The 13917-nt window shown below is 45.8% G+C and overlaps 1 protein-coding gene across 3 annotated transcripts in view; it reads left to right on the forward strand.

The window, feature by feature from the left end:
- Window positions 1-13917, forward strand: part of TTC31 (tetratricopeptide repeat domain 31) — a 220685-nt gene that overhangs the window by 115756 nt on the left and 91012 nt on the right. For 2 of the 3 annotated variants that reach the window (XM_063925756.1, XM_063925765.1), the window contains one exon: window positions 11470-11642. The exons of the other annotated variant lie outside the window; for it this stretch is intronic. In XM_063925756.1, the coding sequence (XP_063781826.1) occupies window positions 11470-11642 (173 nt within the window). The remainder of the gene's footprint in view (window positions 1-11469; window positions 11643-13917) is intronic. 3 annotated transcript variants of the gene reach the window in all.

Consider the following 13917-nt stretch of genomic DNA (forward strand, 5'->3'; position numbering starts at 1 on the left):
ATGCTGGGTGTGAGTGTATAGCTTGTGTAGGCTGGCAGTATAGAAGTACTGGTGTATATACATTATACTGGGACATAGGAGTACACAATATGCTGGGTGTGAGTGTATAGCTTGTGTAGGCTCGCAGTATAGAAGTACTGGTGTATATACATTATACTGGGATATAGGAGTACACAATATGCTGGGTGTGAGTGTATAGCGTGTGTAGGCTGGCAGTATAGAAGTACTGGTGTATATACATTATACTGGGACATAGGAGTACACAATATGCTGGGTGTGAGTGTATAGCGTGTGTAGGCTGGCAGTATAGAAGTACTGGTGTATATACATTATACTGGGACATAGGAGTACACAATATGCTGGGTATGTGTGTATAGCGTGTGTAGGCTGGCAGTATAGAAGTACTGGTGTATATATACATTATACTGGGACATAGGAGTACACAATATGCTGGGTGTGAGTGTATAGCTTGTGTAGGCTGGCAGTATAGAAGTACTGGTGTATATACATTATACTGGGACATAGGAGTACACAATATGCTGGGTGTGAGTGTATAGCTTGTGTAGGCTGGCAGTATAGAAGTACTGGTGTATATACATTATACTGGGACATAGGAGTACACAATATGCTGGGTGTGAGTGTATAGCGTGTGTAGGCTGGCAGTATAGAAGTACTGGTGTATATACATTATACTGGGACATAGGAGTACACAATATGCTGGGTGTGAGTGTATAGCTTGTGTAGGCTGGCAGTATAGAAGTACTGGTGTATATACATTATACTGGGACATAGGAGTACACAATATGCTGGGTGTGAGTGTATAGCTTGTGTAGGCTGGCAGTATAGAAGTACTGGTGTATATACATTATACTGGGACATAGGAGTACACAATATGCTGGGTGTGAGTGTATAGCGTGTGTAGGCTCGCAGTATAGAAGTACTGGTGTATATATACATTATACGGGGACATAGGAGTACACAATATGCTGGGTGTGAGTGTATAGCGTGTGTAGGCTCGCAGTATAGAAGTACTGGTGTATATACATTATACTGGGACATAGGAGTACACAATATGCTGGGTGTGAGTGTATAGCGTGTGTAGGCTCGCAGTATAGAAGTACTGGTGTATATACATTATACTGGGACATAGGAGTACACAATATGCTGGGTGTGAGTGTATAGCGTGTGTAGGCTGGCAGTATAGAAGTACTGGTGTATATATACATTATACTGGGACATAGGAGTACACAATATGCTGGGTGTGAGTGTATAGCGTGTGTAGGCTCGCAGTATAGAAGTACTGGTGTATATATACATTATACTGGGACATAGGAGTACACAATATGCTGGGTGTGAGTGTATAGCGTGTGTAGGCTGGCAGTATAGAAGTACTGGTGTATATACATTATACTGGGACATAGGAGTACACAATATGCTGGGTGTGAGTGTATAGCGTGTGTAGGCTGGCAGTATAGAAGTACTGGTGTATATACATTATACTGGGACATAGGAGTACACAATATGCTGGGTGTGAGTGTATAGCTTGTGTAGGCTGGCAGTATAGAAGTACTGGTGTATATACATTATACTGGGACATAGGAGTACACAATATGCTGGGTGTGAGTGTATAGCTTGTGTAGGCTGGCAGTATAGAAGTACTGGTGTATATACATTATACTGGGACATAGGAGTACACAATATGCTGGGTGTGAGTGTATAGCGTGTGTAGGCTCGCAGTATAGAAGTACTGGTGTATATATACATTATACGGGGACATAGGAGTACACAATATGCTGGGTGTGAGTGTATAGCGTGTGTAGGCTCGCAGTATAGAAGTACTGGTGTATATACATTATACTGGGACATAGGAGTACACAATATGCTGGGTGTGAGTGTATAGCGTGTGTAGGCTCGCAGTATAGAAGTACTGGTGTATATACATTATACTGGGACATAGGAGTACACAATATGCTGGGTGTGAGTGTATAGCGTGTGTAGGCTGGCAGTATAGAAGTACTGGTGTATATATACATTATACTGGGACATAGGAGTACACAATATGCTGGGTGTGAGTGTATAGCGTGTGTAGGCTCGCAGTATAGAAGTACTGGTGTATATATACATTATACTGGGACATAGGAGTACACAATATGCTGGGTGTGAGTGTATAGCGTGTGTAGGCCTGCAGTATAGAAGTACTGGTGTATATACATTATACTGGGACATAGGAGTACACAATATGCTGGGTGTGAGTGTATAGCGTGTGTAGGCTGGCAGTATAGAAGTACTGGTGTATATATACATTATACTGGGACATAGGAGTACACAATATGCTGGGTGTGAGTGTATAGCGTGTGTAGGCTCGCAGTATAGAAGTACTGGTGTATATATACATTATACTGGGACATAGGAGTACACAATATGCTGGGTGTGAGTGTATAGCGTGTGTAGGCTCGCAGTATAGAAGTACTGGTGTATATACATTATACTGGGACATAGGAGTACACAATATGCTGGGTGTGAGTGTATAGCGTGTGTAGGCTCGCAGTATAGAAGTACTGGTGTGTAGGCTCGCAGTATAGAAGTACTGGTGTGTATGCTCGCAGTATAGAAGTACTGGTGTGTATATATACATTATACTGGGACATAGGTGTACACAATATGCTGGGTGTGAGTGTATAGCTTGTGTAGGCTGGCAGTATAGAAGTACTGGTGTATATACATTATACTGGGACATAGGAGTACACAATATGCTGGGTGTGAGTGTATAGCTTGTGTAGGCTCGCAGTATAGAAGTACTGGTGTATATACATTATACTGGGATATAGGAGTACACAATATGCTGGGTGTGAGTGTATAGCGTGTGTAGGCTGGCAGTATAGAAGTACTGGTGTATATACATTATACTGGGACATAGGAGTACACAATATGCTGGGTGTGAGTGTATAGCGTGTGTAGGCTGGCAGTATAGAAGTACTGGTGTATATACATTATACTGGGACATAGGAGTACACAATATGCTGGGTATGTGTGTATAGCGTGTGTAGGCTGGCAGTATAGAAGTACTGGTGTATATATACATTATACTGGGACATAGGAGTACACAATATGCTGGGTGTGAGTGTATAGCTTGTGTAGGCTGGCAGTATAGAAGTACTGGTGTATATACATTATACTGGGACATAGGAGTACACAATATGCTGGGTGTGAGTGTATAGCTTGTGTAGGCTGGCAGTATAGAAGTACTGGTGTATATACATTATACTGGGACATAGGAGTACACAATATGCTGGGTGTGAGTGTATAGCGTGTGTAGGCTGGCAGTATAGAAGTACTGGTGTATATACATTATACTGGGACATAGGAGTACACAATATGCTGGGTGTGAGTGTATAGCTTGTGTAGGCTGGCAGTATAGAAGTACTGGTGTATATACATTATACTGGGACATAGGAGTACACAATATGCTGGGTGTGAGTGTATAGCTTGTGTAGGCTGGCAGTATAGAAGTACTGGTGTATATACATTATACTGGGACATAGGAGTACACAATATGCTGGGTGTGAGTGTATAGCGTGTGTAGGCTCGCAGTATAGAAGTACTGGTGTATATATACATTATACGGGGACATAGGAGTACACAATATGCTGGGTGTGAGTGTATAGCGTGTGTAGGCTCGCAGTATAGAAGTACTGGTGTATATACATTATACTGGGACATAGGAGTACACAATATGCTGGGTGTGAGTGTATAGCGTGTGTAGGCTGGCAGTATAGAAGTACTGGTGTATATACATTATACTGGGACATAGGAGTACACAATATGCTGGGTGTGAGTGTATAGCGTGTGTAGGCTGGCAGTATAAAAGTACTGGTGTATATACATTATACTGGGACATAGGAGTACACAATATGCTGGGTGTGAGTGTATAGCGTGTGTAGGCTGGCAGTATAGAAGTACTGGTGTATATATACATTATACTGGGACATAGGAGTACACAATATGCTGGGTGTGAGTGTATAGCGTGTGTAGGCTCGCAGTATAGAAGTACTGGTGTATATATACATTATACTGGGACATAGGAGTACACAATATGCTGGGTGTGAGTGTATAGCGTGTGTAGGCTGGCAGTATAGAAGTACTGGTGTATATACATTATACTGGGACATAGGAGTACACAATATGCTGGGTGTGAGTGTATAGCGTGTGTAGGCTGGCAGTATAGAAGTACTGGTGTATATATACATTATACTGGGACATAGGAGTACACAATATGCTGGGTGTGAGTGTATAGCGTGTGTAGGCTCGCAGTATAGAAGTACTGGTGTATATATACATTATACTGGGACATAGGAGTACACAATATGCTGGGTGTGAGTGTATAGCTTGTGTAGGCTCGCAGTATAGAAGTACTGGTGTATATACATTATACTGGGACATAGGAGTACACAATATGCTGGGTGTGAGTGTATAGCGTGTGTAGGCTCGCAGTATAGAAGTACTGGTGTGTAGGCTCGCAGTATAGAAGTACTGGTGTGTATGCTCGCAGTATAGAAGTACTGGTGTGTATATATACATTATACTGGGACATAGGTGTACACAATATGCTGGGTGTGAGTGTATAGCTTGTGTAGGCTGGCAGTATAGAAGTACTGGTGTATATACATTATACTGGGACATAGGAGTACACAATATGCTGGGTGTGAGTGTATAGCTTGTGTAGGCTCGCAGTATAGAAGTACTGGTGTATATATACATTATACTGGGACATAGGAGTACACAATATGCTGGGTGTGAGTGTATAGCGTGTGTAGGCTGGCAGTATAGAAGTACTGGTGTATATACATTATACTGGGACAGGAGTACACAATATGCTGGGTGTGAGTGTATAGCTTGTGTAGGCTGGCAGTATAGAAGTACTGGTGTATATACATTATACTGGGACATAGGAGTACACAATATGCTGGGTGTGAGTGTATAGCTTGTGTAGGCTCGCAGTATAGAAGTACTGGTGTATATACATTATACTGGGACATAGGAGTACACAATATGCTGGGTGTGAGTGTATAGCTTGTGTAGGCTGGCAGTATAGAAGTACTGGTGTATATACATTATACTGGGACATAGGAGTACACAATATGCTGGGTGTGAGTGTATAGCGTGTGTAGGCTGGCAGTATAGAAGTACTGGTGTATATACATTATACTGGGACATAGGAGTACACAATATGCTGGGTGTGAGTGTATAGCTTGTGTAGGCTGGCAGTATAGAAGTACTGGTGTATATACATTATACTGGGACATAGGAGTACACAATATGCTGGGTGTGAGTGTATAGCTTGTGTAGGCTGGCAGTATAGAAGTACTGGTGTATATACATTATACTGGGACATAGGAGTACACAATATGCTGGGTGTGAGTGTATAGCGTGTGTAGGCTCGCAGTATAGAAGTACTGGTGTATATATACATTATACGGGGACATAGGAGTACACAATATGCTGGGTGTGAGTGTATAGCGTGTGTAGGCTCGCAGTATAGAAGTACTGGTGTATATACATTATACTGGGACATAGGAGTACACAATATGCTGGGTGTGAGTGTATAGCGTGTGTAGGCTCGCAGTATAGAAGTACTGGTGTATATACATTATACTGGGACATAGGAGTACACAATATGCTGGGTGTGAGTGTATAGCGTGTGTAGGCTGGCAGTATAGAAGTACTGGTGTATATATACATTATACTGGGACATAGGAGTACACAATATGCTGGGTGTGAGTGTATAGCGTGTGTAGGCTCGCAGTATAGAAGTACTGGTGTATATATACATTATACTGGGACATAGGAGTACACAATATGCTGGGTGTGAGTGTATAGCGTGTGTAGGCTCGCAGTATAGAAGTACTGGTGTATATATACATTATACTGGGACATAGGAGTACACAATATGCTGGGTGTGAGTGTATAGCGTGTGTAGGCTGGCAGTATAGAAGTACTGGTGTATATATACATTATACTGGGACATAGGAGTACACAATATGCTGGGTGTGAGTGTATAGCGTGTGTAGGCTGGCAGTATAGAAGTACTGGTGTATATACATTATACTGGGACATAGGAGTACACAATATGCTGGGTGTGAGTGTATAGCGTGTGTAGGCTCGCAGTATAGAAGTACTGGTGTATATACATTATACTGGGACATAGGAGTACACAATATGCTGGGTGTGAGTGTATAGCGTGTGTAGGCTCGCAGTATAGAAGTACTGGTGTATATACATTATACTGGGACATAGGAGTACACAATATGCTGGGTGTGAGTGTATAGCGTGTGTAGGCTCGCAGTATAGAAGTACTGGTGTATATACATTATACTGGGACATAGGAGTACACAATATGCTGGGTGTGAGTGTATAGCGTGTGTAGGCTCGCAGTATAGAAGTACTGGTGTATATACATTATACTGGGACATAGGAGTACACAATATGCTGGGTGTGAGTGTATAGCTTGTGTAGGCTGGCAGTATAGAAGTACTGGTGTATATACATTATACTGGGACATAGGAGTACACAATATGCTGGGTGTGAGTGTATAGCGTGTGTAGGCTGGCAGTATAGAAGTACTGGTGTATATACATTATACTGGGACATAGGAGTACACAATATGCTGGGTGTGAGTGTATAGCGTGTGTAGGCTGGCAGTATAAAAGTACTGGTGTATATACATTATACTGGGACATAGGAGTACACAATATGCTGGGTGTGAGTGTATAGCGTGTGTAGGCTGGCAGTATAGAAGTACTGGTGTATATATACATTATACTGGGACATAGGAGTACACAATATGCTGGGTGTGAGTGTATAGCGTGTGTAGGCTCGCAGTATAGAAGTACTGGTGTATATACATTATACTGGGACATAGGAGTACACAATATGCTGGGTGTGAGTGTATAGCGTGTGTAGGCTGGCAGTATAGAAGTACTGGTGTATATACATTATACTGGGACATAGGAGTACACAATATGCTGGGTGTGAGTGTATAGCGTGTGTAGGCTGGCAGTATAGAAGTACTGGTGTATATACATTATACTGGGACTTAGGAGTACACAATATGCTGGGTGTGAGTGTATAGCGTGTGTAGGCTGGCAGTATAGAAGTACTGGTGTATATATACATTATACTGGGACATAGGAGTACACAATATGCTGGGTGTGAGTGTATAGCGTGTGTAGGCTGGCAGTATAGAAGTACTGGTGTATATATACATTATACTGGGACATAGGAGTACACAATATGCTGGGTGTGAGTGTATAGCGTGTGTAGGCTGGCAGTATAGAAGTACTGGTGTATATACATTATACTGGGACATAGGAGTACACAATATGCTGGGTGTGAGTGTATAGCGTGTGTAGGCTGGCAGTATAGAAGTACTGGTGTATATACATTATACTGGGACATAGGAGTACACAATATGCTGGGTGTGAGTGTATAGCGTGTGTAGGCTCGCAGTATAGAAGTACTGGTGTATATACATTATACTGGGACATAGGAGTACACAATATGCTGGGTGTGAGTGTATAGCGTGTGTAGGCTCGCAGTATAGAAGTACTGGTGTATATTCATTATACTGGGACATAGGAGTACACAATATGCTGGGTGTGAGTGTATAGCGTGTGTAGGCTCGCAGTATAGAAGTACTGGTGTATATACATTATACTGGGACATAGGAGTACACAATATGCTGGGTGTGAGTGTATAGCTTGTGTAGGCTCGCAGTATAGAAGTACTGGTGTGTAGGCTGGCAGTATAGAAGTACTGGTGTATATATACATTATACTGGGACATAGGAGTACACAATATGCTGGGTGTGAGTATATAGCTTGTGTAGGCTCGCAGTATAGAAGTACTGGTGTATATACATTATACTGGGACATAGGAGTACACAATATGCTGGGTGTGAGTGTATAGCTTGTGTAGGCTATCAGTATAGAAGTACTGGTGTATATACATTATACTGGGACATAGGAGTACACAATATGCTGGGTGTGAGTGTATAGCGTGTGTAGGCTCGCAGTATAGAGTACTGGTGTATATATACATTATACTGGGACATAGGAGTACACAATATGCTGGGTGTGAGTGTATAGCGTGTGTAGGCTCGCAGTATAGAGTACTGGTGTATATATACATTATACTGGGACATAGGAGTACACAATATGCTGGGTGTGAGTGTATAGCGTGTGTAGGCTCGCAGTATAGAGTACTGGTGTATATATACATTATACTGGGACACAGGAGTACACAATATGCTGGGTGTGAGTGTATAGCGTGTGTAGGCTCGCAGTATAGAAGTACTGGTGTATATACATTATACTGGGACATAGGAGTACACAATATGCTGGGTGTGAGTGTATAGCGTGTGTAGGCTGGCAGTATAGAAGTACTGGTGTATATACATTATACTGGGACACAGGAGTACACAATATGCTGGGTGTGAGTGTATAGCGTGTGTAGGCTCGCAGTATAGAAGTACTGGTGTATATATACATTATACTGGGACATAGGAGTACACAATATGCTGGGTGTGAGTGTATAACTTGTGTAGGCTCGCAGTATAGAAGTACTGGTGTATATATACATTATACTGGGACACAGGAGTACACAATATGCTGGGTGTGAGTGTATAGCGTGTGTAGGCTCGCAGTATAGAAGTACTGGTGTATATACATTATACTGGGACACAGGAGTACACAATATGCTGGGTGTGAGTGTATAGCGTGTGTAGGCTCGCAGTATAGAAGTACTGGTGTATATACATTATACTGGGACACAGGAGTACACAATATGCTGGGTGTGAGTGTATAGCGTGTGTAGGCTCGCAGTATAGAAGTACTGGTGTATATACATTATACTGGGACATAGGAGTACACAATATGCTGGGTGTGAGTGTATACCGTGTGTAGGCTCGCAGTATAGAAGTACTGGTGTATATACATTATACTGGGACATAGGAGTACACAATATGCTGGGTGTGAGTGTATAGCGTGTGTAGGCTCGCAGTATAGAAGTACTGGTGTGTAGGCTCGCAGTATAAGGAACCTGGAATAGAAGAGGAGGCCGGAGGTAAAGACATACGTCAGATGATGATAGTGACTATCTATGGCATAACATGAAGGCTCTCCCAAGCGAGCCAGAGAAGAAGAATAGAGCGTGGTGGAGGCTCAGCCGTTAGTTACTCATGTTAGTAAATCCTGAGGAGGATGAAGGGGTTACATGTATAATATTCAGTTCCTGGTCAGCGGGATTAACCTTTGAGGTCACTAAATGATGGTCTGTGTGCCTCTTGCGGTCTTCCACCTCACCAGCCTGCCCCTTTTCAGAGATCAGTATGAGATCTCGGTTGACTGGAGACCGATGCCAGAATCCCGACGGTTAGCGCAGCGTGTCCCATAGCAGGCTCGTTGCGCTCATCACTCTTCGGTCCCGGTCCACCGGGATCTATTTCCCCTCGGTGGTTGAGTGGACCACCACGGGAAACCAGCCGGCGGCCGGGTCTCAGAACGCCGGTATTGCAGTCCAGTCCGGTGGTCAATTGAATGCCTCCCCCCTGTTCAGGACCCCCCTTCTCACAGATTTTTGTGCAGATAGTGGACCCCTTAGCAGCTCCCACCTTGCCTCCCCCCATGCAGTCCCCTCTATGCCTGTACCATGGTTGTATGTCCTCTCCCACTCAGTCCTGAATCTGGGCGTCAGACCCTTAGCCACCAAAGCACAGAGGCGTACGGTGCCATCGTCACAGTCTTTGAATTTTTCAGATTCTGAGGCGTCATTTGGGGAGGCTGATGAGGCAGATGCCTCTCTTCCTGAGTCTGCCTCGGGAGAGGAGGAACGTCATTCTACAGTGGATGTTCCCGCGCTAGTGAGGGCCGTTAAATTTATTTTGCAGATAGAAGAGGAGGAGCCCGCGCCTAAGCCATAATCCCCGCTATTCAAACGCCAGACGGTTGTAAAAGCTGAATTTCTTCAGTCCGAGCATCTCACTGACCTCATGTGTGAAGCATGCCGTACCCCTAGTAAGAAGTCCCAGCTACCAAAACGCCTGGCATCTTTTTACCCTCTGCCTGGAGAATGTGCCAAGTTGGAGGTTCTCCCTAGAGTGGATTCCCACGCGGCGCGCCTGGTTAAAAGCTTTACCCTGCCTATCCCGACAGCATCTTTCCTGAAGGAGACTACGGATAGAAAAATTGAGGTTTTCCTTAATTCTGTCTAGTCTCTTACAGGAGCTATTACACATCCGGCTATGGCCACTGCCTGAGTGGCTTATGCCATTGAGAGCTGGACAGAGGTTCTAGAGGAAAGCCTTCTCTTTGATGTTACACATCACGCATATTAGTGAAGCGGCTTTGGATGCTGATCTCCGCTACTTCATTGGTAGCCCGCCGCATCATCTGACTGCGCTCATGGAAAGCTGACACGGACTCCAAGAAGGCCCTCGAATCACTGCCCAACGCTGAAGCAGAATTAGACAAAATTGTGGCTACTCTGGCAGCCTCCAAATCTGTGTTCCTGCCCTCAGCATCTACCCCGAGCCTCGGACCTCTTCCTTTCGGTCTTTTCACCCCCAAGCTAAGGCTAAAGGAGAGTCCTTCTTTTGACAGTCTGCTTCCACAAAGGCCTCCAAGCCCTGAGCTAAACAGGCTTCACCCCGTCAGCCTGGCAGGGTGGGCCTCCTCCTCAGGGATCCCAGGGTGGGATGCCGACGACTTCAGTGTGCACAGTCCTGGTGTCGGACCCCCACAGAGACGCCTGGGTGCAAGAAGTGGTCTCTCACGAGTTTGCTGTCTATTTCCTGAGACACCACTCAGTCACTGCTGCACTCGGGGGTAGTAGTCCCTGTCCCTACGGCACATCCAGAGACTGGTTTCTACTCTACCCTTTTCTTGGTTCAGAAAACCAGTGGGTCTCATCGACCTATCCTCAATCTCAAGTCACTGAACAAGTTTGTTCGAGTGCCCAGGTTTTATCCCCTCCCTTAAAAATACTGCTTTAGGACATCCCCCAATGTCTTCCCTGTGGAGACTATGGACCTTGAAGGAAAAAAAGAGTTATGGTAAAACTTACCTTTGTTAACTCTGTCTTCGAGGACCACAGGGCGCCCACCGTGACGCACCTAGCTTCTATGGGTTCCTTCTCTTGGTCACCGGTTCTCTTCTCTATTGCGAGAGTGTTTCTTGTGTGTCCAGTCTTCTTTCTTTCCTATCCTGCTCCTGCCTTGGACATGTTCACAAAACTGAGGAGCTTGGGCTGGGGCGGGGTAAAGGGGGTAGGACCGGAGCATCCCGGGAGCTCTGGGCTTTAATGGTTTGGTGCCTGGTCCTATCCAACCATCTGCACTCCAGTGTCTTCCCTGTAGATCCTGTGGACCATGAAGAAGGGTAAGTTTTACCATAACTCTTATTTTCCCTCTTGCAGAGTCGGATGACCGTTATCTGGATGAGTATTACTATTATAATGGAGGAGATGAGTATGATGATAGAAGCTGGGATGGGGGCTCCTCCTATCATGGGACGTATTGTGGCTTTCGCCCGTCTTTTCTCTACACCCAGGATTACAGTCTTCCTAAGGAGACCTATATAAGTAAAGAGGTGCGTGCAAAGCTGTGTCCTGAGACACACCTACTCACCGGGATACACGCACTGTTACTGAGCACACCTACTCACCGGGATACACGCACTGTTACTGAGCACACCTACTAACCATGATACACGCACTGTTACTGAGCACACCTACTCACCGGGATACACGCACTGTTACTGAGCACACCTACTCACCATGATACACGCACTGTTACTGAGCACACCTACTCACCGGGATACACGCACTGTTACTGAGCACACCTACTCACCGGGATACACGCACTGTTACTGAGCACACCTACTCGCCGGGATACACGCACTGTTACTGAGCACACCTACTCACCAGGATACACGCACTGTTACTGAGCACACCTACTCACCAAGATACACGCACTGTTACTGAGCACACCTACTCACCGGGGTACACGCACTGTTACTGAGCACACCTACTCACCGGGATACACGCACTGTTACTGAGCACACCTACTCACCAGGATACACGCACTGTTACTGAGCACACCTACTCACCAGGATACACGCACTGTTACTGAGCACACCTACTCACCGGGATACACGCACTGTTACTGAGCACACCTACTCACCATGATACACGCACTGTTACTGAGCACACCTACTCACCGGGGTACACGCACTGTTACTGAGCACACCTACTCACCGGGATACACGCACTGTTACTGAGCACACCTACTCACCGGGATACACGCACTGTTACTGAGCACACCTACTCACCGGGATACACGCACTGTTACTGAGCACACCTACTCGCCGGGATACACGCACTGTTACTGAGCACACCTACTCACCGGGATACACGCACTGTTACTGAGCACACCTACTCACCATGATACACGCACTGTTACTGAGCACACCTACTCACCAAGATACACGCACTGTTACTGAGCACACCTACTCACCGGGATACACGCACTGTTACTGAGCACACCTACTCACCGGGATACACGCACTGTTACTGAGCACACCTACTCACCAGGATACACGCACTGTTACTGAGCACACCTACTCGCCGGGGTACACGCACTGTTACTGAGCACACCTACTCACCGGGATACACGCACTGTTACTGAGCACACCTACTCACCGGGGTACACGCACTGTTACTGAGCACACCTACTCACCGGGATACACGCACTGTTACTGAGCACACCTACTCACCGGGGTACACGCACTGTTACTGAGCACACCTACTCACCGGGATACACGCACTGTTACTGAGCACACCTACTCACCATGATACACGCACTGTTACTGAGCACACCTACTCACCAAGATACACGCACTGTTACTGAGCACACCTACTCACCGGGGTACACGCACTGTTACTGAGCACACCTACTCACCGGGATACACGCACTGTTACTGAGCACACCTACTCACCGGGATACACGCACTGTTACTGAGCACACCTACTCACCGGGGTACACGCACTGTTACTGAGCACACCTACTCACCGGGATACACGCACTGTTACTGAGCACACCTACTCACCATGATACACGCACTGTTACTGAGCACACCTACTCACCATGATACACGCACTGTTACTGAGCACACCTACTCACCGGGATACACGCACTGTTACTGAGCACACCTACTCACCATGATACACGCACTGTTACTGAGCACACCTACTCACCGGGATACACGCACTGTTACTGAGCACACCTACTCACCGGGATACACGCACTGTTACTGAGCACACCTACTCACCATGATACACGCACTGTTACTGAGCACACCTACTCACCGGGATACACGCACTGTTACTGAGCACACCTACTCACCGGGATACACGCACTGTTACTGAGCACACCTACTCACCGGGATACACGCACTGTTACTGAGCACACCTACTCACCGGGATACACGCACTGTTACTGAGCACACCTACTCACCTGTATACACGCACTGTTACTGAGCACACCTACTCACCGGGGTACACGCACTGTTACTGAGCACACCTACTCACCGGGATATACGCACTGTTACTGAGCACACCTACTCACCGGGATACACGGACTGTTACTGAGCACACCTACTCACCGGGGTACTCGCACTGTTACTGAGCACACCTACTCACCGGGGTACACGCACTGTTACTGAGCACACCTACTCACCGGGATACACGCACTGTTACTGAGCACACCTACTCACCGGGATACACGCACTGTTACTGAGCACACCTACTCACCGGGGTACACGCACTGTTACTGAGCACACCTACTCACCGGGATACACGCACTGT

This window comes from Pseudophryne corroboree, chromosome 1 (assembly GCF_028390025.1).
Source record: "Pseudophryne corroboree isolate aPseCor3 chromosome 1, aPseCor3.hap2, whole genome shotgun sequence".
In the NCBI taxonomy this organism is placed as follows: Eukaryota; Metazoa; Chordata; class Amphibia; order Anura; family Myobatrachidae; genus Pseudophryne; species Pseudophryne corroboree.